This window comes from Austrofundulus limnaeus, unplaced genomic scaffold (genome assembly GCF_001266775.1).
Source record: "Austrofundulus limnaeus strain Quisiro unplaced genomic scaffold, Austrofundulus_limnaeus-1.0 Scaffold94, whole genome shotgun sequence".
Classification (NCBI taxonomy): domain Eukaryota; kingdom Metazoa; phylum Chordata; class Actinopteri; order Cyprinodontiformes; family Rivulidae; genus Austrofundulus; species Austrofundulus limnaeus.
Genome location: NW_013952496.1, coordinates 784,743 through 810,296, shown reverse-complemented (window position 1 = coordinate 810,296; position 25,554 = coordinate 784,743). Strand labels below are relative to the sequence as shown.

At 39.7% G+C, this 25,554-nt stretch overlaps 1 protein-coding gene and 1 long non-coding RNA gene across 3 annotated transcripts in view; one reads left to right on the top strand and one right to left on the bottom strand.

Annotated features, from left to right (window-relative positions):
• The window catches only part of LOC106520576 (uncharacterized), a 39,228-nt gene that overhangs the window by 5,980 nt on the left and 7,694 nt on the right, over positions 1-25,554 (top strand). Inside the window, exons 2-3 of one of the 2 annotated variants that reach the window (XR_001310565.1) lie at positions 10,567-10,752; positions 14,845-15,102. This is a non-coding gene — a long non-coding RNA (uncharacterized LOC106520576). Of the gene's footprint in view, positions 1-10,566; positions 10,753-14,844; positions 15,264-25,554 lie in introns of those variants that run through there. The other variant, XR_001310566.1, reaches the window with a different exon arrangement.
• Positions 7,483-25,554, bottom strand: part of foxo1a (forkhead box O1 a) — a 41,727-nt gene continuing 23,655 nt past the window's right edge. The window contains exons 3-4 of the mRNA XM_014012756.1: positions 10,509-10,700; positions 7,483-8,716 (exon numbers count right to left, since the gene is read on the bottom strand). Coding sequence (XP_013868210.1) covers positions 7,550-8,716; positions 10,509-10,700 — 1,359 coding nt within the window. The 3' untranslated portion in view covers positions 7,483-7,549. The remainder of the gene's footprint in view (positions 8,717-10,508; positions 10,701-25,554) is intronic.

The following is a 25,554-nucleotide window of genomic DNA, read 5'->3' as shown; positions in this document are numbered from 1 at the left end:
CAGCACTTCTCATCCATACTAGCATTTCCCTTCTCTGCTTCGTCTGGGATTTCTCCCTTTAGACGAGGATTTCTCTGGTCGGATTTCAACTGGCCAATCAGCGAATAGGAGGCGGAGTTGTAAAAGACGACATCGATTTTCTGCAGCGTTTTCGTCTGCCTGTCGTTTAGCGATGGCAGTGGAGGAAATGAATGAAGTCAGGCCGTGTTGACGAGGCTTCTAAATCAAAATAAATTTGTCTCACAAAGTCTGCAGCACTCATTTGCAGCCATCTCGTTTGGCTTGGTACTTCCCTCTTCCCTGTAGGGGATGGTTGTTTACAGCGAACGCAACTTTCGGTTAGCGTCTTAGCTTAGCCCAGGGGCAGTTCTAGGGGCGGGGCCACAGGGGCATTGGCCCCATCTGAAATCTGATTGGCCCCCTGTAGTGCCCCTGTCCTTTCACTCGTCTGTCCTTGCCCAAAAACAATGATGGTAGCTGCAGTTCCACTTCCAACCACTAGTGGCGCCAGTGAGTCAAATAGGAAAGTCCAACCTGAAGCAAGCTTACAGACGTCTTTTTCAATTTGAACGATCCTGCAGAATAAAAGTTTTTTACTGACGATGGGTAGATTTTCTAACATGTTGTGTTTGAGAGTATTTTATTTATGTACAGTAAAAAATCATGTAAAATTGATAGGGAGAATTTACTGTGCAAGTTTTTACAAGTGTTTGAACACATGTGACTGATTAAATATATAAACCTTAAAAAAACTGGGGATTTGTGTGCAAGGATGTTGAACAAATACTTGGCCCCTCTATGAATATTGTGGCCCCTTACTCTGAAAAATCCTAGATCCGCCACTGGCTTAGCGTCCTTCACGGTTGAGCTGATGCACTGCATGCATCACGGCCAAACATTAGCAATTGGGTAAATTAGATCCAATTGTTATAAACGTGAACAGAGTCCACGCCTCCAGCAAGAAATTGCTTCCCAATAGCTGAGAATCCAGACCCTCTGTACGGAGCAAAGCGTAGGACAAAGGGCTGGTTTTTACCAGACTCTATAATGTTCATTTGCAGAAAATGCAGTTGCTTTGATTTTAACTGATCCTTTCCCTGCTTTAGAAGCTGAAAAATAAAGCTTTTAATTAATATTAACAGTTCCGTCAAATCACTAAAATAACTTTTAGTTTTTTAAGAGGACTATGTAAAAGTTGCTTAAGTCCTAATGGGTTAAAAAGGTTTCATGAGTACATCTCTAATCTCAAAGAACAAATTAGTCTTTTATCAAATTTACAAATTGAAAAGCTGAAATAAGCACACTGGATAAGCATTTGACAGTATCAAATATGTTTATTGGTTACAGAACAGAAAGCCTTCTAACTGTGGAATACAGCCCAGTATAAAGAGAACATTACACAGCCCTGTTTTATTTTTCTTTAGATCCAGAAGTGGTTGGAAACAAATGTGCCGGAACGCACGCGGCAGCGAGTGTGTACTCTGTGTACAGTAACGTGTCCTCACGCTACATCCATGTCCTGATGTGGCCCGGCCGTCTAACCGCATTCTGTCTTCTGGCACCCAGAGGGATATAAGGATCTCATATGCTTTTGGCAGGCATTCACGCCCACATTCCTCGGCTATGTGCTCACGAGCATTCTCTCCACTACTACCTCCCTCCCCACTTTTCTCTGACACGGAAAACTTGGCCCACATTGAATTGCTCTATTAAAAAAAAAATCCAAACACTGAAGCTTAAGGTTGTTTTCGGGGCATGGCACGGATGAAACAGGAGGACTACAAAGGTTGCAAAGCATCTAAACTGCAACGTGAGGATACTTAGTGACAAAAGTTATAAAAGGAAACATAATGTCTGCACCAGAATGTACACGTTCCTGACTGTAACTTCTCCAAAGCTGTAGAGCTATTTACAATCCCAGTGGCTCGTTGAGTTAAAGGTTATCTTTTACTGACGAGTCAAAGTCAAAGACAGTGGGGCCACAGAGGCTGTGCAGTTCGCTGTCTGGGGTGACTGGGTTCATGGGTGGGGGGTGTGGAATGTGACTGAAAGAAAAAGCCAGAAGGAATCATTAAAGAGAAGAAATGCGACGCCAGAACTGGGAACACAGCAGAAAAAGGAGAACCTTTTTTTTCCAAAAAAAAAAAAAAGAAACAAAAAAGTGGAAGAAAGAAGTAGCACGTCCTAATTGTTTAAATGTTTAGAGGTTTTTCATCGTTTTGTGGCAAACAAAAGCAAGAAGGGGCTTAATTCTGTGTAGCTATAAGCAACCTTAGCAAATTCAAAACTATTTAATGGAACCAAATCAAATTTCTGTAGTTGTAGAGTCATCCCCAAATATCTCATGAATCACTTGATTCGATATATTTTAAAGGGGAGGGGGTATTGCGTAAACTCTTTAAGAGCCTCCCACCATTTCGAACACTCCCTCTTCAGCACATCACGACAATGCTATGGGGGAGGGGTGCTGTGTGGGGCGGAAGATCAGCTGCAGCCAGGGAGGAGCTTTGTGTAAATGGGCGGAGCTTTGTACCAGAAAATGTCCAAGCAGCTCCGCGGGAGATTCAAGGATTTCTCTAACATGCATGAATGAGTCAAAGCAACACCCTGCTTATGTTTTTGATGAGAGAACATAACATGATACAAAGCTAAAAAAATAATTTTGATTTTGGATAATACCCCCTTTAATGAAACTCTAAGAAAATAATTATTGGCCGTACATCACTGGTAGACATCCTCAACATGTTTTTGGTGGATTCTCTAAAATAAACAAGATCTGTGCTTAATATTTACAAGGCTTGAACTTTGTTTCCTTCAAAATTATTTCAGTTTAAATCTCTGGCAGTTTTTTGTTCCTCACTTAAAACTATTTCTATTAAAAACAACTGTTTGTCTGAGCACTATGAACTCACTAAAGTATTTATATTTAACATATTCATGTAGATTAGAAGTTTACCTTCACCTCATGGTCTGTTTCAAGGCTGAAGGCTGTCTGCCTGCCCTGAACAAAAACAACATTTTCACATCAACCACATTCAAAATGAATGACAAACCCGACACATCTTTACACAGAAGTACATTTATTGAAATTTTTAAAAGATTAATATTGAACAAGTTACATATGTCTCATTGATTGCAAATCAAACATCACAACTCCAATCTTTTTCTCGTATAAGGTAAATGTAACAGATTTTTTTTATTCCAAAATATATAATGGGGACTCCTCCTTTTTAGAGTTCGGAAGGAGCCCTTTGTTAAAAATGTTAAGTAAAAGTGCAATATCTAAATTGGTCCAAAATCTGATATCTTGAGCAGGACTTCTCTGATGAATAAATATTGTTTCATTTAAAAAAATGCAATATACCTTTACATATTTTTTTTATTAATTTGCTTTTTGGTGCTATTTTCTAAAAAAAAAAAAACATAGCGAAATACATTAAAAGTTAAAGAAAAGCTTAGCGTATCAATCACTGCATCATCTACTTTTCTAAATAAACTTCATTTTACCCCCCCTCCCCTTTATAACTATGTGAAACGTAGATTTCTGATGACACCATAACATCTAACAGCGCTATGTTACAATAAAATATCTCTGATAAAAGTTCAAAGGGGGGGGAAATGAAAAAATATATACCAACAGCAACAAAAGAATTAAGAAATACAATGCATAGATTCAATCATTTGAAAACATAGATATAATTTACTTACTTAGTACAGCTCTTTAACTTTTAGAGTAAACCTACATACAGTTAATCTTGACATGAGTGACCGGCACAAATATATATGTATTTATTTCTATCTATCTATATATAGTTTTATATATATATAGTTCTGAACACATCACTTGATAAAAATGCTAAACACATCGCTTTGACTGAAAGGCAGATTTGGCTATAGTACAGTACTATGGCATGTTTTGGTGAGAGAAGGCAACACCTGGCAACAAAACCAAACAGCAGCTTCTTTACCAGCCTTTAAAAACAATGAGAATTTAGTTTTATAAAAGGGTTTTTTAAATATAAAATCCACTTTGAAGGTGTCGGCTCATTTGAGTTTAGAGCAGGGGTCTGCAACGTGTGGCTCTTTCATTTTGTTTATGTAAAACCTAATGAGTTACGCTGTATTTATGCTAACTCATAAGTGGGTTTTGCAGCTATAGACAAATTCTATTTAACCTGCGGGCCTAACCCTAACCCAAAGTAAAGGAAGTATTGGTCTTTGGAGTAAATTCACAAGCCTAGTCTCTGTAATCTGGATTTTAAACTTCAGCTGTCAGAAATTTTGTGACTAGCATTTAGTTATTGAAGTTAAAATACACTAACTTTTTTCCAAAAACTGCATATTGAATAAAAGGTAACTTGATTGGCCGCACAGATGTGGTGTCAGAATGAAGCTCAGAGCTGATTGGCTGATTCTAGTCAATCTATCACATGTACCACGTATGGGTGGGACATGAGGGGCTTGCCACACATTTTGGGCTCTGGAGAGCCTGTAGATGAACCCAGTTAGTCAAAAGATGTATCAATTGAGAGAAGACAACCAATCGAATTATTTGATCAGACTATTGTGCAAATTCAAATTCCCTGGTAGCGTGGGTCAGACTATACAGAGGGAGGAAGTAACCACAAACGGGATGTACCGTGGGCGGTACTTCAGCGGCTCTTAAAGTTTGTAGACCCCTTGATCCAGAGTATGTAAATTTTCACTTTATTATTATTTACTGTTATTTAACCAGGCAAGTCCCGATGAGATCTCAGATCTCTTTTTCAAGGGCGGCCTGGGCCTGAAGGCAAACTATTGTACGTTTTTAGGGGTGGAGGAAACCCACGCAAGCACGAGGAGAACATGGACCAAAGACCCCAGGTCTGAACCTGGAATCGAACCCAGGACCTTCTTGCTGTGAGGCGTTGGTGCTAACCACTGATCCATCGTACTGCCAAACCAACAAAACCAAAAGATTAAAAAAAACTGACCAATTTTCAAATGTGTTTTCAAAGCAAAGCCATTGACTGCAACATGTCGGACGACTGACACGTGTGGCCTCTAGATAAATCACTTATCAATATTATTCTGATCAGTTCATGTTTATTTCTAAGCCGTTTGATCTTCTAGTCACTGGTTGAGTCAACTTCATTGGAACAAAGTAACTTTTCAAACTCTAAGTTACTGTGAGGCTGAAATGTTTGTTAGTAGAATAAGTGGGAAAATGGTTGCAAATATACAAGCAAAGACCACATAGTAACACTTAGAGTTTTGCAGGGGGGAGAAGAGAATGGTAAACTTGTTATGTGAAAGGCAGACCAAGACACGTGTTAGCATCATATCAAATGTTTGAAAAGACGACAGGCAGAGGTAGGAGGGGCAGAGAGAAAGCAGTGAGGCTGTTCTGTCAGACAGCATCAGAGGGCTTCGTTAACCTTTCTGCACTAATCTTGACCAGTCACAATAAACCTTTTAAGACGTGGAACGAAACACGGAAAGCTCTAAAGCTGAACAGGGCACAGGCTGGTTACGAGAGCAGCGCCGAGAATATCTTTTAATCTAACAACTGTCTCGACTTTGTAACAATCACAGCGCTAAAAATGTGTTCAGCGAACCTCAAAAATAAACTTTTACACTTTTTTTTCTTGACTTTTACAAAGTTAAAGTACGAAATTTAAAAATAATCTTCAAGATTGCTGGATTTGAGTATCTTCTGGACCATAGACGATTAAAATATTCAACTCACTAAACCTGCAGTCGAAATCTACTCTGTTAGGCACAATAAATAGGCCTCTGTGGTTTTAAGGTTCAGAGTGAGAAATAACTCAAAACAGCTCTGACGTCTGAGTGCAGGCTGTGCACCAGCATAAATCTACATTAACCTCAAATAACTTAGATCTCAAATATATACTAAATCTAGTAAACATTTACTACACTGTCTTATAGTACATTTGTAATGTATGTACAAAAAAAAATTCAGAAAGTGTATCATCATTTTACAGCCTGACTGACCTGTTCAACGTGTGTTTAAAAGAATCGGATCCAGTTTTCTTTGTGAGCTCATTTCTGCTGGTTTGATTTTTCGGTACCACTTCACAATAAGGCTCCCCTTACAGATGGCTTATAAAGAGTTTATATAGGTTATTAATTCATCTGTAAACACTTTATAAATCATTAATAAATGTTTCTTATGCAATAATTAAGGATGAGAAAGAGACAAAACTGTCCAGTTTCTTACCAAATAATGAGAGAAATCTGTTCAGGTACATATTACATCTAAAGGTGCTTATTAAACATTTCAGACTAGGTTACTACATTGTAAGCACAATAATGATAAGAAACACATTTTAACATATTAATATTGTATTACTGCATTATAAATATTCACAACTGTCAAAGGGAGACTTATCGTAAAATGTAATACAGTACATTATTTATTAATGACAAATAAACATTTATTAAGGCCAAAAGTTCGTCTTCAATGTGAAAAATCATTTTAAAAACTTTGTTGATTGTCATTATTTGAAATTATTGTTCAAACATGTAACTACTGTCAAAAAAAATCATTTTAACATATCAAATAATCCCACCCCATCCAAAATAGTGTAGTTTTACACTTAGGATCCCTTTAATATTTGTGGATATGTATAATGCAGTAATACGGTACAATATTATATGTTAAAATATGCGTTTCCTAATCTTTATTGTGTTTACAAGGTAGTAAACTAGTCTGAAATGTTTAATACACAAACAGATTTGGCTCAGTGTTTGGAAAGAAACCAGTCAGTTTAATGCATAATAAACACTTCTACTAATTTATAAAGTGTTTACAGATGAATTAATAACTTATCTATAAACTCTTTATAAGCCATCTATAAGGGGAGCCTTATTGTAAAGTGGTACCGATTTTTCTTTTTTTGTTTTTCCTGTAAACACTATTTACAAACGTAAAAAAAACAACAACAACAAAACAACCCTATTTTACAAACCGTAAGATTACATTATGTACACTCAGGCTATACGTATGTTTTACTGTAACATCACATAAAAATCTTTTGAGGATTTTTAACATTTCAATCCAAACCCCGGAATCTCACGAGCCAGATTACCTTCATCGTTTGGCCGTGGGAGACGTTATTTCTGTACACACACACAAAAAAACAAAACTGTGCGAGTTTGTGCATCTCTACAGATTGTGCTGATGCTGATGATAAGATATATTTGGCAGTTTCACTTAACAATATAGACTTCACCTACAGTACGGCATCTGTAGCCTTTGTGTGTAAACCAGAAATATGTGTCAGTTTGGCTCTTTTAAGGCAAAATGTTTGGCACTTGACAAATAATCCTGATTTCATCTTCGGGGTGCTCTAAAGGGGATTTGTCAGCAGCTGGTCATGACCAATCTGCTGAAGAGATTTAGTGTGAAAAGTATTTTTGGAACCGGAATATTGCAGACGGGCTGAGGACTCTCAATTTTAAATCAATTCAAACTGATTATTTTTTTTTGTTTTATCCAACAGCAAACAATAAGTTAAGAGAATAAAACTTTTGTTTGCTTTACTTTCTACCCAGAAACCCAGCTGTGTGTGGTGGTCTTCACCCCATGTGAGAAGCTTTGTTGGGTCATGACCGGCTCGAAGTTGAAGTCCAGCGAGTCCCCGTCCATGAGAGTGTCGTGGAGGACCGTCTCCATGTCGAACTCAAACTTCTCGATGGACATGTCGTCCAGGTCACTGGGGAGTTTCTCTGCGTGCGGGGGCGCTGACAGGCCCGCTCGGCCGTACCCGTTGGTGTTAAGGGGACAGAAGCTGCCGGGCATGCCGCCCCCGCTGAGGTGGCCCGGGAGGCCGTAAGGCACCTGCATGGGGCTTTTGGCTGCAGGCAAACGCATGGAGCCCCCGCTGTAGTTCAGGGACATGAGCAGGCGGCCATTCATAGCTGGTGACGTGGCCGAGGCCTGGCTGTGCACGTTGTGGGGGTGCGGGTGAGAAAGACCGTGTGGGTGGCTGGTCCCTATCGCCATGAGCTTGGCTGCATGCTGGCTGCTGTTGTACGGTGGCAGCATGGACTGAGAGGTCACCGTGTCCACTGATGGGATGAGTTCTCCGTGCTGGTCGCTATCAGATGTCAGCAGCTCCTTCAGGAGCCCCGCGGGGCAGCTGTACTGACCCATGCCGGGTCCAAAGCTGGGCTTGCTCTCTGACAGAGTCTGCAGTGGCATGGACGGCAGGGCGTTCATTCCAGCTTGGCCGTAGACGCACTTGTGGTAGTCCTGCTGGGACTGTGAGCCCATGGCAGGGGAGCTGTAGGTTGGGTACCCGGGGCTCGGCTGCATCATGGGTGAGGGGGAGGACTGGGAGGAGCCGGGAGTCGTCGCCCCTCCTCCAACCTGAGAGTTGTTGGGTGACAGCAAGTTCAGGTTGTCCAGGAGGTTCTCCATGACGTTCTCGGAGCTGTGTCCCGTCATTTCCGTGAGGCTGGGCAGCGTGGCTGTCATTTTGGGTCCCGGAGCCCCTGGGTACCCCATGTGCACTTCGGCTTCTCCCAGGTCATCCTCGGGCACGAAGGGTGAAAGGCGGCCGCTCAAAGTGCTGGCGTTGGAGCTGGTCCGAGGCCTGAAGCTGCTCCAGGCATCGTAGTCATCGTTGCTGTGGGAGTTGGGGCTGCCGGGCCACTTGGAATAGGAGCCTGGGCTGTCTGCACCTCCGTCAGGACCACCCTGCACCGTCAACTGTGGGAGGGGACAAGGAGACACTTAGTGTGTCAGCAGTAAACTAGGCTCCAAAAACAACACACTTGGACAGAAATAACATTTTTTACAAGTCTTAATAGCTTCAAAATAAGGTTGGGCGATGTGTAAAATATTTCCAACTCTTTCTAATCAGTACAACAAATAACGATGTATTCATGCAGGTGGAATGTTTTGTGGGCGGAGCAATGTGAACATGCATGGACTGATTTTATGATAGAACACAAGTGTCCAAAAATGGAGGAACTGGTTGCCAAAAAATATAAAGTCACCTACTTGGCAGTTGAAAAAAGGTAAACCATAGTAGTGATGCACGATATATCGGCATTAATATCGTATCGGCCGATATGTAAAACTGGGCCGATATTAACGCCCACTTTTTAGTTTCTGTTTTGGAAGGGGAGATGGTTGGTTGAGCTGCATCTGTTTGATGATGATAGCGATATTGATGCTGTGCAGCCAGGAATAACTGAAGTGTCTTTGTGCGTATGTGTGTAATATCATTTGTGTGTTTGTGTAATATCGGTAAATATCGGTTATCGGCCATAGCAGCAGTAATTATATCGAATATCGATATTGGCTGAAATTTTCCTATCGGTGCATCTCTAGTAGGGCCCTGATTTCCGCGATGCAGAAAATGCGGATGGAATCGTGGAATTGACCCAACAAAATGGAATCTGGTGTAAAACGCGGAATCTCGAGGGATTTGCTTATTTCGGCAAGTTTCTGAGGTATTTTGGCCGCTGCCGCTCCCTGAACCTGCCATTACCTGGCAGATACAGGCATGCGGGATGAGCTCCCTGAGCTCCCCTCCCGACAGACAGAAAAAAAATGTTAGCCACGACCGACACGGTGAGCACACTCGCTGAAACAGCAACGCCCTCCAAAAATATGAATCTCAGGGTAAACCCCAGAGGTTCTTTAGCTACCTGGAGAAGAACTGATCTGTAAGTTTTGTCAGCACACGATGGGCTGGACGTGTAAGAATAAAACAAAAAAAGAAAGAAAACTGCTTTTAAAACAATGACCGTTGAAGTAAGGCTGGGCAATATGGCCCAAAATTAAAATCTCAGATTTTTTTTTCATCCCAAATTCGATTTTAATCGATTTTGTCTCGCACTTAACGGAGTTCCTCTGTGTCAGGTGTCAAAACAAATTTGTTGTACTCCTGATTTTTGTAGCAAACAGATTCTGCAGTGAGGTGTTCGTTGCTCCAAGTCCAAGTTTGCAAAACCTAACCAGTTCCAGAAAACTGAAGACACACTGCCTTTTTTGGGAGGTAGATCCTCATTGCTAGCTGCCATATTGTCATGTCGTGTACCAAACGTCTTTAGGAACAGGTGGGGTGACCTCTGAACTACAGAAGGCCGAAAGAGTGCACTGGTGGGGAAAAAAAACCTCGATTTTCCCAAAATTAAATCTTTATAAATGGCAGATTCGAATTAATCGCTTAAATCGATTTATCGCCCAGCCCTACGTTGAAGTGCTGAGCCCATCATTGATGGTCGATAAATTCGTCCAGTCGCCCAACCTTACTTTAAAATCATCATGAAAACTGTTGTTGCTATTTTGATTTCATTTATTTCAGTGTTAATTGGATTTTATATGTAGTATTTTGAAGAAATTAGAGTAGTAAAACCTTAAAGTGATTATTTGACTTAATAGCACAGAAAACACATCCTTTAGGAGTATGGTCATAATTAAGACATCATCAAAACCGAAGACACGAGGATTCATTGGGTCATCAGAGAACAGAAATCTTTGAATGAATTACTTTTTTCTTTGCTGCTCTCCCTCTGCTCTTTGTGAACTTGCTGTTGTTGTCCATGGAGGCCGCCCTGCGTCGTGGGGACTTTCCACTCTTCCCGCCCTCCGGGTTCAGCATCCACCACGAGCTCTTCCCCGTCCCCTCGTTCTGGACCCGGACAAATCGGCTGTGCAAGGACAGGTTGTGTCTAATGGAGTTCTGAAGGGGAGTGAGAAAGACGGGGGAAAAACAAAACACACAAAAAAAAAGGGTAAGGAGCACACACAAACAGGGAGATTTGCCCTTTTCCCAAAACACCTCAGATTTATCATACGAGTGCAAATCCATCCGTACAGGTGGCAGCCTTTAAAAACACGCTCGCCTTGACAATCGACTTATGAGGAGAAAGGGGTTTTTTTTAAGGTCATTCAACAATCCCATGCTGTTTGCTTTCCAAAAAAACACGTGCACAAGCACACTCTCCATGGATGTCAGGGAGTTTACTCCATGAGCAACACATCCTGAGCAAATACACTGTACATGTGGGCTTTCCCTGACAAAAACACAGAGGCCTTTTGTAAAACGCTACTAAACCAACAGTCACATTCCACCTGACAATGTGTCTCGTCCAAACTAGCACAGTATCAAAGGGAGGAAACAGACTAATCTTTCTTCCTTGCAGACACATTAATGCTAAGCTCTGACGTTGCTTAGTGACACCACCAGTGGAAAAACTAATTTTTGAGCAGGAAGCTAGTGAAGCGTTGTAAAAACCGGGCAAACAAAAGAGCCAGAATATTGGGCGAATGTCTGCTGAGCAAACCGCAGAAAGCGAGACATCTCTTCTCTCCTGCTGCACTTTGACGCTCCGCTTACAAAACTTTTAGGACCTCATTTGTTTGCCAGCTCGTTAAGAGTTTTTCAAATTATACACCAACGTCGGAGATTGGTTTCTGTGCTCCCTCGGCACGGCTCTGCGTCCAAATGAAATCATAAGCCTTAACCAGACGTTACTGAGCCTGCGTAAAGCTTGTTGTTTTGGAGGAAAGGCTGGAACTCCCGACTCACACGCAGAGCTTTAGCGTGCAGAGCGGCCAACGTCACTGAGCCTTTTGCCCGCTGTGAGTCACTGCTTCACATCTGGTTCACAGTCTGCAGCCCCTGAGCCGCCTTCACCTCTGCTCCTCCTCTGCTCAACCCTCCTCTCTCTTTCTGAACTCAGAAATGTGTCCCACCTTCAACGCAAAAGCACATTTATTGAGGAATTTCTTCAGCAAGTTGTAAAATTTGTGGAGAAAATGAAAAAAGTTACTTTTATTCTAAACCTCAAAAACTTTGCAAACTTGTAAAGTCCCTTCAAACCCAAAGATCTGTTAGATTACTTGTGATATGAAAGAAAATAGTTATTTTTTTTCATTCAAAGCTGCACTACGTTAGGGTTGTGGTACTTGTAAGAAACTGAAAATGTCAAAAGTCAAAAAGGCAGGATATCTCAACTTTTGAAACATTACTTTCTCTTGGTGTAACTGAGAAACACCTTCATATCACCTCAAGTAGTGATTAAGATCAAAAACGACTGCACAAAATGTCCCTATTAAACAGAAACTTCCTCCCTTTCATCTTCTTTATCTCGTCTCTCGCTCTCTTTCCTTCCCTTTTCTCCATCTCGTTATGCTCCTCTCAGCCTCCCAGGCACATGAGAGTCCGTTTGAACACTGGTCCTTTTACAAATGAATGCAATTACGTTTGAATCAAATGATCCGACTGCCTCAGCCAGTAGTCTTGAGCTAGTTTGCATGATTTAAAGTATGTGACGGGCCTTCCCTAATTAGCCTAGCGAATGCTAACACCTCCCCCTCCTCCCTCCCCCCTGTGCCCACTGCCGCACATCAGTAACTGTGGCCAAAGGCGAGGAGTAAAGTCTTGTCATGAGCCACTTTTTCCCATGACTGCTAAAGCTCGCTGTTGCTCTCAGCTTTGCTGCAGCGAGGAATGACTGTAATGCGCACGCAGACGCCGGGTTGTCCTGAGATGCCCCCCCCCCCCCCAGCCCCATCATCCTGATGACAGGAAGGAAAATCTCGCAGCTCCAGTCCCAGAGGCTTTGGCTGGTGTGACAGTTAAAACGCAGGGTGTGATGATCTAGAACATTTTAAAAGGCAGTTCAGAACGCGAGAGAGGGAGCAGATGTGAGGGTGGGGGGGACATTAAAGCGCTCTGATGGGAAATGCCAAAACTGGCAGAACTCTGTGTGCCCTGCGGAGAGTGTGGCTCGGGGGTGTCTGGTGTGGCCAGTGGAAAAGCCTCGTCCCCGACAAACATCAGCAGCGTACGGTTTTGATTTTGCAGCTCACTCAACTGCAGCCAGCGACGGTGGTTTCAAAACACACGCAACCAAAAGTCAAAAAAACGCTTTAAGGAATTAAAATCCCTTTTGTGTTGATAATTGTGGGACATGTTTATCACACATTTACAATTTCTTCATGCAGTGAATTCCTTTAGAACCTGAGACACTGTGTGACACAGATTTATCTCTGGCTTCAATACGCAGGAATCCAAACATACCAGCTAATCACTGTGTGTAAAGTTCAATTGTAATCTCAGCCAACTCGCTAGTATCTTTTAGGAAACAGTAAATGCAGGATTCCCAGCCAGGCAGTCATCACAATCAACATTCCTCTGCAAGGTTACAACACCCACAATTTCACAGAAGTGAACTTTGATTGTCGTCACTGGAGGACGCTCATATCTTGTGTAATAAAAATAAGTGATAATGACAGTTTTATGTTTAAAAAGAAGCAAACAATAATAAAAAAAATGCATTGTGAATGCTGAATGACTGCTGAAATTTGGCAAAGAAGCTAAAAACCTAAAAGAAGCAGAGCACTACCTAAAAGTAAAAGTAGCAAAAGACTAGTAAAAAAGGCAAAAGGTTTGCTAAAAGCTTAAAATAAGAAAAACCTAAAGGATAAGCTACTTGTTGCAAAGGGTTAGCTAAAGGCTAAAAGTAACAAAAAAAGCTAAAAAATAGCAATAAGCAAAGTGCTCAAAAAGGCTAGTTGAATCTAAAAATAGTTGAAAGCTAGCTATAAGCAAAATGGTAACAAAAAGTTTATGTAGCATAAAAATACAAATATAGAGCCAAAGAGCAATGTTTTTGTGAGAATTTAAATATTTTGATGTGTTTTAATAGGGAAATATCTATAAATGCTAATGCTAAATGCAAATATTTAGCAAAGTACAGAAGCTACCTACACCAAAAGTCAATCTCCCAAATGAGTTAAATGTTTTTATATAGGAACAGCTAAATTAACAAAAAGATTAGTTACATTGTAAAACACTGTGTGGAAAAATAAAAAGGAAGAATAGTGTGAATGTTGAATCAGCATTCGCATAAGGGAGATAGTTTTGGGAGAAAAATAAAAGTTGCAAGACCAATACTTGAACTAATTAATTAAATTAAGCAATATAATTGTTTGCATTCAAAACACTGCAATTTTAAGAAACGAACTCTGCACGGAGATATGTGGCCATAAAAAGCAGGCAGAGAGCTGACATTACTGCCTTTCTGAAGGCTTAGTAATGCAACCACAGGAATGCAAAAGGAAGACCTCTGCTTCGTTATTCCTGAGCCCAACGTGAGGACAACCACCACCTCTGTTCTCTGAGTCAACACAACAGAGAAGAGCTGGCAAAACACAAGGAAGTGACCACATGAAAGAGGACTGTGACAGGAAACGGGGCTCACTTCCTGTCTCGGAGGAAACATGGCGGTTGGTACGCAGAGAAAAAGGCATGGAATGTGAAGCCGCAGGATCTCCAGCCAAGTGGACACTGCAATCCCCCCCCATCTGCCAAAAGGGTTTATGTTTAGCTGCAGGCATGCAAGCCTGTTGTTGGAGCAGAATCACTAAATGAACGTAATGTTCACTTTATCAAGTGACTGCTGAGACCAAATTACACGATTGCATAGGTTGTGACTCAACGAGTGGCTGTAGTAAGGGTCGTCTGGGTGGCGTGAGTGTGTAGGCTGCTTAAGAAGCTGAAACAGAGGGGTTGTGTGTGACAGAGTGAGCCTGGATCAGTGAGGAACACACTGTACTGACTTTAAATCGCTCAAATGAGAGCGCTAGTGAAAGGCCACACTGTTTGATACATCGCTTGCTCTTTGGTTTCTTTTTTTTTTTTGCTTCCACTTTTAATGTCCTCTCCTCGCCTCGTCTTAGCTTCTCTCATCTGCTTTTCTTTTAACCTCCTTTCTCTCCACAACACATTCGTCAGTTCCTTATTTCTAGCATACTTTCCATTCCCATTCGTCTCAGTATCCTCCCTTTCCTTTTATTATTTTTTATTTGTATTGCAGGTTGTACCTGTGGAAAACTGCAGGCAGTGAGCCAGAGGCAGTCGCTGGCACACTGACCATTGCGCTGACACACTCGGAGCTGCTCAAATGTCACCTCGTCTGATGAAAAAGTCCCCAAAGGAGCGCCACACCACCTACATGCAGTGGCGCTTTGAATCAGTCGAAGCCACAAGTGAAACCTCAGCTGCACAGTTCTTAAGAGTTATGGGTACAGAGTGCAGCTCTGCTCCTTCCACGCTTACTGAAAGTGTGCGGCAGGTACGCTCTCACATGCCAGCAGATACACGTTTACCAGAGATGGAACAGATGAAAGTGAAAACTGTGGTTTTCCTGCACGATTTCCACTGAAGTCATTAGAGAAACGGTGCTGTCCTGAATAGACCTTTTTTCCTATTCTGTAATAAATGTCAGCCTTCACAGTTTGTGTGCTCGAGTCTTGCAACCAGCTATTTTCTATGTAACGTCTGCAGCTGTGATAGCTGACATATAGGACATGTGAACCATCTCTAATCGCCCAGGTAAGCAGCCCTAAAGCTTCAGCTTGGTCATGTCTGGAGGTTTGCGCTGAGTAAGAGCAATGTGGTGGCTCAAACTTGTCATTAGCGTAACACCAGCTCAGCATGTCTGCACACTTAGCAGCTTTGGGTTGAGGCGCGTATAGCTCCAGGTGTGATGGCAAGACAACAAGGGGCAGCGACGGATCTCTCGCTAGGATCACGAAGCCATCGAAGGATAAAACGTGCAGATTCTCCGTCGTATCAGATGTACCGTATTTATTCGTGTATAATACGACCCCCCCCCCCCTTTTAGCTTAAAAAGCATAAAAAATTTATCCTCAAACTACCTCCAATTTCATACAGACTTCAAGATTTTTCAGCCTTTGCAGTCTTTATACATATCAGTAAAATGATCATTGGACTGTTCATTTTATTTTAACAACATATGTACTAAAAGGTATTTAGACAACAAATATATATCAGCTGTAGCAGCATCATATGAATTCTGGCATTTTACACATAGTCCACCAGGAGGYGCCAACACAAAAGTCAGAGACTTCACATGAGATTTGGGACATCTTGTGGGGGAAAAGCAGATTACTTCCTACTCACGAGCGCCCCCTCTGGTGGGGAAACGTTTTTTCAGGGATACAAACTTTTTCAGAACACCGGTAGACGGCAGCCATTACATACGAACGTGTTTGTTGTTGTTAGAGGAGCGGCTCAGTCACATGTTAATGTCATTAGTTCGTTATCATTAATAAGGTGCAGGAATACTTCCCCCACTTTTTTTCACATCATGTCACCCGCTTGGATCTGTTAATATCTCGCTCTGAAGCACGGAGGAGTGTCAGAGGTAAGCTTGTTTCAACTGCTTTTTATGACGAGGTCTCATTTCCTGACTCTAATTTTGTGAATGAAGCCGATATTTCAGTTAAAATACATAAGTAAAAATATTTATCCGAGTATAGTACTACCCCCCCAACTTTATGGATGATTTTATGGATTTAATTTTATGTATTATACTTGAATAAATACGGTAATTCATCTGCGGTGCAAAATCTGGCGCAAATCGGTGCAGTGAGAAACACGTCCGCAGCAAAGATCGTCAAACGCACAGAAAAATACATATTCTGGACGAGCAAAAACAAGGAAAACCAGCTTCCCTGACTGCTTTCATTGGTTAGGCATAGTCAGTGGCCTGCAGCCAAGTTCACATTCATAAAATCAAATGGCATATAAAAGTGATAATTAATCCAATTAAGAACTCATAATGTGATCTTAATTGGGCCATAATTTTATTCTAGCAGCTACTGAGGTTTTTAAAGTCATAAACGCTTATCTGATGTTATACGTAAGGCGTCCATAAAAAAGGCCCAGTCTATGTGGATCAGGCAGCTCAATGAGCAAACTTGTGAGACTGGAATAGTTGTTGAGCCTTGTTTTGTTTTGGTATGCAAAACTAGCTACGAGTTACTTGTTATGCAAACATGTTTCATGATGGCGTCACTAAAATAAAGATAGAAAACCATGGAATATAAAAAAATGTAATTCAGGAAGGTTAGAAGCTGTATCACCAATAGAACTAAATTTGGTCTGGAATTTCACCTCAAATAGACTTTGTATGCACAAAATACAACACAGCAAATATAAGTGATATCCTGAAAGGATAATTAAACCTTTTTATTAACGTCATAACAGCTGCCTCGTTGAGGTTTTGTGAACCCGATGGCTAGACTATAGAACCACATCAAGACATCCTTTGACTCATCACAGGAAAAGTTCTGAAATAAAATAAATGCTATATGACTCGAACCACGGTTGAAGAATTTTTTTTGCAAAGTTCAAGTTTTACTATTTAAAACATACTCTGTCTATCCCCAACGTAGTTTTTCTATCCGCCCAGATGAGTACTGATTGTATATTGTGGGGATCTTTTACTGCAATCAACAAGAAAAAATAATTATAGCATTTCCGCTAAACAGTTATTAGTTTTAATCCTGTTTTTATATATTGCACATTCAAAACAATCTCGTAGTGATATGCAAAGTAAACAACTTTAATATGAATCCAACCAAAGCCTCCCCTACAAATGCAATCAGTATAAAAAAACACACCAACATGACCACATTTCCAAAATGATCTGAACAGAATGTGATGACTTCATGTGTTTGCAGTTTGATAGGTTATCGTCAGCCCCAATATTGAACTGACCAGTGGTAATCACTGACCTATTTACCAAAGTCAATTCAGCAATGAATATAGAAAGAAGGGAAATAAAAAAAGAAGACCAAGCTCAACAAATCTAAAGCCTTTGGCCCCCTTTTTTTATTATAATTTACACCCTCGGAATAAGAACAACAAATAAGGCACAGTCTGGTGAAAAGGAAATGACTGTTGTCATTAATGTTGCGTAGCAGCAAGCAGGACACCACAATGCCTTGGGTTTGTCTGGTGAGCCGAGCATAAATGTGACACTGTTTGCAAAGATGTCAAAAGTAACCTATTTTTGCCACAACGTCTGGTTTTCAACTAAAAATAGAAACTGACCTTAGGATATGATTCAAGCCCAAAATAGACTGTTTCTGGTTTCCCCCTCCCTGCTTCCGTCTATCCCTCGGTTTCTTTCTTGTCATTTTTACTAGCTCCCCTTCTTACTTTCCGCACTTCTAATGTGGTTCAAATAAGGTCCCCTTTCTCGGTAATGTCAACTTAAATCTGCAACACAATGGAAAGAGAAAAGGCTTGCACCCTTCAAACTCACTGAAGAATCCTATTAGCCTGATTAGTAGTCAATGACTTCCATCCAGGGAAGTACCTCTTTAAAAACAATCAATACGAGATGCAGAGTTGAATGACCATCATAAAGCACAGAGGGAAAGACTGAAAACACAAGTCATTCAGGAGGAAAGCTGTCTGCAAATGTATTTACTGAATGCCTTTTGGCAGAGTTGCCTTTTCCTCTGCAAGCAATCTCAGAGCAACCAAACTCATTTTCCCTCTTGAAACAGATGCACCAAACACAAAACGCTGAACTTGAACACAAAAGAGGATGCTGATTTGCTGATTGGTCACAGAGAACATCTGGCAAACTGATAAATAGTTTGTGCAAATGAAGTGAATCACCAAAGCCTCTGACACCCCTAGATCATTCATCACCAGGATCGTGTACGGCCACTGCCATGTTAGAGCAGTAGCAGATTGGCTATTAGTGAACTTCCTGCTGCATTGTGTTCGCACAGGAAGAGCTGGCCAGTCCTGATACTGATCCCACTGATGCCCCTGGTTTACAGGCAAAACACAGCGAAGGGATACCCTGCTAGGGGCAGAGCAAGGGACCGGCTAGAGAAAACAGTGGGTTCATGAGCCACAACTTCCTAATCAAAACTCTAGTCTAACTGGGCAAAACAAAAGGAAAAAGGAAAGAGCTGTGCCTGGGTCCAGGTAGCCTTTCCAGATGGTTCACAGTGGTGGAGAAAAAACAATTTGCCACCAAAAAAAACTTGACCTTATTAGGGATTGTAACAAAGAAAACAAAACAAACGAAGCAAGCTACTCAAAAAAATAAACTCAGCTGAAAAAGTAGGTGACCATGGAATTGTTTTTATGTTTCTATGGCCAATATTGACTTTTAGAAATCAGGGCAACCTAAGGCAGATATACGACAGTTTCATTTTTTTTTATTTTGGCCATTATGTAGTATAAATATGATTGCATAATTTCATGAGCTCTTAAAGATTATATATAGAGACAGGGATGCACTGACAAGAAAATTTCAGCCGATATTGATATCCAATATTATTATTGGTGTTATGGCCGATAACCGATGTTTGCTGATATTACACAAACGCACAAATTATTCATCATCACGATTAAACAGATACCATTCGACCAACAAGAATACAGAAACACAAAGCTAAAAAAGGCCAGTTTCACTTATTGGACCGATACGATTTTATAAAAAATGACCAATATCGGCCGATACTGATGTTAATGCAGATATATCATGCATCCCTATACAGAGAGCATTCTTGCCTAAAAAAAACAACAAAACTTTGGGCAACAGTTAGCTGGTTATATCAAATACTGGCGAGAAAATAAAAAGGCTGGCTGATTTATTGGCCCCAATTTCCTTAATTATGGGCGATCTGCAATCTGACTGATCCTATCTACCTCTCCGAAGGTTTGAAAATCAATGACCATCCCCTTTTGCTGTGCTGTGAGCACTACCTCATGTTCAGTTAAAGCAAGTTTGTATTGTTTCAAGAGTATTGTTCAAGTGTTTTCAACAAAATAATATTGGAACATTGAAAGTATATTGTGACCTTTTTACCACCTTGTTTGGTATCTGGCAAAATTGGAATCGGCAGGTCAGGCTTTTTAAAGATTGGTAATCGGCCAGAAAACTGCAATCTGTGCACCCCTATCGATACTGCTGAATATTTATTTTCGTATCTGGTAATCAAAATGGACAGGCACTGATTTTTTTTCTTTTCTCAGCCAATATTTGCAGAAATATCAGTTCACTGCATTCATACGGTAATATCAGGATCATATAACTTTTCTGAAACCAGTGGTATTTTAAATATTTACAACATAGATCATTTCTTTAAACCATTTGAAACTCCTTTCAGGAAAATAAGCCTATAAGCGAATAACACTTATTTTAAAGCTCCAAAAACCTTGGGAAAAAGCTGACAGCACTGACAGACAGCTAACTGGATGATGACTGTTGTTAAAGTGAGCTCCTTTAAAGTAATGTCTCAGCAGTAAGTTGCAACAGCAATGCTAGGTCTGTGTTCACATGTCGCGCTCTCTGCTTGTTGATTATCTGACTCAGACTTCAGTCTATAGACAGGGCCTGGGTTGTACTGGCTGAGCTTACCATGCTAAAATATGTGCATGTGTTGCTGTGTGCAACACAATATGGGTCTGTAAATGCACAGAGCCGTGTCTGTGGAGGTCGGATATTTTTTGCCTCTGATCAGCGCAGCCGCTGGGCTGGGCTGGGCTGCTGCCTGCTCGCCGTGGATAAAGATGTAGTGTGTGGAACAGGACTAAGAGCCTGAGTGGCAGACTGGATCCATGAGCCCGACCCATGGCTGCATCCCCGGGGGATGTTTTCAGAGATATATTTATAGGCTTTTAACTCTTTTAAACTGGAAAACATGGGGATACCCCTAGGCTGTTCCATGGCCAAAAGTTGATTCCAACTAGTTTTAGGGCTCAAAACACCCTTCTTTATGTTGTTATATTACAACATTAAAGTAAAAAATAAATAGAAAATGTCTCTAAGAGATGACAGTTGGTTTTGTAATTACAATCATGCCTGCTTATGAGGTGAACAATGTAGAGGAAAACAAACAAAAAATGTCACTAACTGCGAAATCTAAAACATCAATGGAAAATTAACTTCGGAAAAAAAAGATTGGCCATTTCATCTGCTCGCAAAAGTGCAGTTCTGCAGCACCAAAGAGAATACTACACAGCAATAATGTCACTAAAATGAAACGGTTAGAGTTGTAGTGATTAGCATTTAAAAAAGAGAGAACAAAAACAGGCTAAAACTGTCCAAAAATTAATCCCAGAGGCTAGCATTTTAGCTCGAATCTGATTTTGACTGTGACTAAGACCATCATGTATTTGATAAATCAACTAGGCTGATAAAGGCAATTGATTTAGTCTCAAATTACCAATGCCAGATCACAATCTTTTTGAGATATGAACAAAAATCCATTAAGCTCCACTTCTGCATGCAAAGCTGCAAGGCACTTGTGTGTCTTCAAGTCTTAAAAGTAGCATGAGTCATAGCACCTAACTGTTCTAAAAAAAAAAAAAAAACAAAGAAAACCTGAGAAACCTTAAAAAACCTCATGAAATGTTGGAAACCATTATTCCATTTGATCAAAAAGTAGTCTTCTAACAGGCTTTAAAAAGTGATAATTGCATATTTTAAAAACATTTTTAATGAAACAAATGGTGTTTAACAAAATGCTCCTTGCTATTATTTGTGCACTTATGTTTTTAATGAATACGAATTCTCTTGTTGAGCTTTTTTTTTTTTTTTTACTAATACATTAGTGCGATTAGAAGAGACCCAGTTGCTGGCAATCAATATCACTGTTTAGTTAAATAAAAGTATACCGAGGAGAACTATGACTAATAATCACATGGCTACTGCAAAAAATGCTGATTAAGAGAATGTGATGGATTTTATTCTCTGTGTGCATAAAATGACACCAGTTTGAGAACAACAAAGAACAGAGGCAAGTAGTCATGATATTACACCGTCTGATGTCCAGGTCAGTGACAGGTCTATGAATTTGAAATTAGCATATGATGAAAATGATGTGTACATAAATCTCTTCAGCTTCTATTTTGTCTTGCTGACTGAAGCCTATGCTTTTATTTAGCAAATTAAATCAGTTGTGAACCACAAAATAATTTAATATGAGCATATGATTTTACACTATATACATACTTCTGTTGGGTACTATCAGAAAACACAGTAAGTTCCACTGTTATGCTGATGACACTCAGCTCTATTTATCCATAAAGCCTGACCACTTAGACCTGCTACATGAGCTCCACACTTCTCTTAAAGACATAAAGACAGGGATAATCACTAATTATTTACACTTGAAGTATGACAAAAATGTCATTATTGATATTAGCACAAAAAATATAATTAAGGAGACTTGGTTTCCAACATCTACTTTCTCTTGACAGTTTTACTTTAGAGCCACTATAAAAAAAACACTTAGTCCTTCTTTTGATGGAGAATTTCAGTTTAATTCCTAATAATAACATGATTTGTTTCTATGAAGGCTTTTTTCATCTGCATAAAGTCTCAAAACATTTTTACCCTCAAAAAAATTATACTAAAAAAAACGTGTCTGTGCATTTGTAGCCTGCAGACTTGACAGCTGCCATGCTGTTTCAGCTGGGTCAAAGAGTTCCCTAAAGGTGTTCCAGATGATCCAGACAGGAGAAGCAAAATGAGATCACATTTCTCTAGTTTTAGCATCAGTACACTGGCTGCTTATTAAGTTCATAATTCAGTGTAAAATACCTACAAAGATCTTCATGACCACCCTAAAACGAGACCAGGAGTTTTTAGTTTTCAGGCCTCTCTGCTCTAAACTCAACATCCAGTCTCAATATAATTTGTAATTGTCTTATTAAGCCTGTTTTGTTTAGGTTCTCTTAACATTTATTTTTATTAATTTTTTAATTTTTTATATAGTTACTTATTTTTACCATTCATTTATTGAATATGAACATGTATTTTCCTCATCTTATATCTTATCTTTTTGTCTTTATGTTGTACTTTGAATGGTGCGGCACAAACCGAACTAATTTGAATTAATGGTGAGAATGCCTACAGATGAGGGATAAGCAGTGATAGTAATTCACTTCCTGCTCAGAGTGGACCAAAGAGGAAGGATGTTGAAAAATGAAGGAAGCGGTAGAAGGGGAAGAAGCCACTGAATCTGACATCACGCTCAGCGTTGCTTCCTCTGTAGATGACATCACTACCACGGTGCTGCGCACCTCGTGTTTCTTTCAAAGCACCCACTTCCTGTCAGTCCGGGCCTGAAATGTTCACCTCTTAAAAAAAAAAAAAAAGTTCAGCGGGTTTAAGAAATCAGAGACAATAATTCCTGAATTCACCTGCTGAGAAGAGAAGATAATGGCTGTTTCACTGTTAGTACTGAATACCAATTTATTTTAATATATTACAAAATAGCACTGTGATAAAATTTTTTACTTAATACAAGGTTTTATTTTAGTTAAATGGGACAAAGTATATTTAAATTTCTCACTTTGAGGTTAAATATTGTTTTAAATAAAAAATAAAGTAAGGATAACTTATTTTCTAGGTGACTGAATAAACATAATATTTTCATTTACCTCAATTAGGACAAGAATGAATCATTAGGAGACTGAATGTGGTTGCATATTAAACCAGCCCGGCTTTGTTTGAGTCAGAGAATTTTATGTCACACCGAGTACCAAACTCAAGCTCTACTTAACTGTAAAAATAGATATGTCTAACGACCGTGCAACGAAACTCTGTTGAGCCAAAAATAGCTTTTATCAATTACGTCAATTCAACACGTGAACAACCAGGTAACCTCACCTCTGACCTTTGTAAGGTGTTTTTTTTCAGTAAACACATCATCACAAAAAAATTCAACAAAACAATAAAGAGAATGGAGCTGCATTGTTGCAACACCGATGGATGCAACACTCCCTGAGGGTGGCTCGGCCGCGCTGCTTTCCCTTTTGACCTTAAAAGAAACTATTTTGTCACTATAACAACAAAAACTCATGCCACAACAGTCCTTTCAAATTTATTATCAACTGCCGGAGAGCGATCTTGTGGTTGTTTGCACTACTGGCAAAATATCTCATAAATCAAAAACTAATAGCTGGCCGTGTTGCCAGATTGGACTGACAATTTCCAGCCCAAACGCAACGTAAAATCCGCCCAATCACACAAAATCTAGCCCAAATCTCAACCTCCATTGATACTTATGTGAAAAATGTAGAACTATATTTATATAGTTTTGTAGAAGGATGTGGGGGGGTAGGTCCTCAAAATCTCAGAAACCGTCTCTTCTGTATTTGGTGCGTTTACAGTTGATACTAACCAATACCATTTCGTAGTGACACTTGATATTTTCATATAATTTACTCATGAGTACTTTTAAAAAACCCGCCAAATATGGTAAAAAGCAGCCCAAATTTTAACAACCCGCACAAAGCAGTTTTTTCCAGCCTAACATATTCAAAAGAACTGATCGCTGGTTGTTCATCTATGACTTGTTGACTCTCCTGAGCTAAACAACTCTAGGAAACACAAAAATGCCCCGAACGTTGGTAATTTTACATATCAGCTAAAATCTGATGTGCTAATCAGGGCTATGTGGCAAGAATTTGGCGATACAATACATATACGATATATCGCTATACTGTAAGCAAGGTATTGCGATATTGTGCCATTTTTTGTTGAAAAATTCTATTTAAAAAAACCCAGAATGTTTCATATGAATTTTATTTGTTTCATATTTTTTATTTCTTTTATGTTTTCAATTATTAGACTAAATGTGCCACTAAATAGTTTGATAATGTATTTGTGGCAGCTTTTAGATTTTAATATTAATTTACTATAACAATTTGGTCACGTTTGAGCTACTGTTATACTCTCTGACTCCTCAGGAGAGGAGGAGCCAAATGTCTGTCTGACTGCTGCCAACTAGTGGTCTTGTTTGTCTTTGTGTTTATTGTGTATAATGATGTGATTGTGATGCTGTATTTCTGAGTGTTTTATGTGCTGCATAACAGGAACCTGCTGTAAAACAGCAATTATGCTGAGTCAGGCTTGATTTTTAGTCATCTTTTCTTGTTAAATCAATAATAAAAGAAAAAGAAAGAAAAAGGAGGCTAAACTACAACAGAAAAATGAAACATTCTTAATTAAAAATCAATACAGGGCTTTAGAGAATCGATACAGTACTGAGAAATGAAATATTGTGATATTTCAGTGTACTGAAATTTTCTTACATCTATAATGTTAATAGCTAACTGCTCATATAACACTATGGGATCTTACTGTTAGCACAATTTCTGTGTTCAAAACTTTGTCATTAACAACTGACCCAGATTTCAATTAAACTTTCAGAAAAGAACAGAACAGGATGCACAGCTATAACATATTATATTTTGGCCCATACGGTTTGATTGTTGCCACATCCAACTGACCTCAGGAAACACAAAACAACTCTAACTCAGTCAGTTTAGCATATCTTAAGCAAAGATTTTATGTGGTTATATCCGAGTCATTTAAAACAATATTAAATGACTGTAACTAAATCAGTTTAACAGATACTGAGCTAAAATTAGATGCTGTATGAGAGTCCTTCACAACACACGATGACTGACATCTTGAGATATTGCTCCTAATGTTCAAGGTTTGACCAAAAAGGCGTTAAGTACAACTCCATCATTTCTCAACACAAGATGATCTCAGTCTAAAACTGTAGCGTGAAAGGCGGCGGGTGATTCACATTCCTTCCAGGAATGCTAGGCCTTTAATTGTAGATATGAATTCCCACTGAGTGTACAGCGGGTAAAATAAGTATTGAACACGTCAACATTTTTCTCAGTAAATATATTACTAGAGGTGCTAATGACATGAAATTTTCAC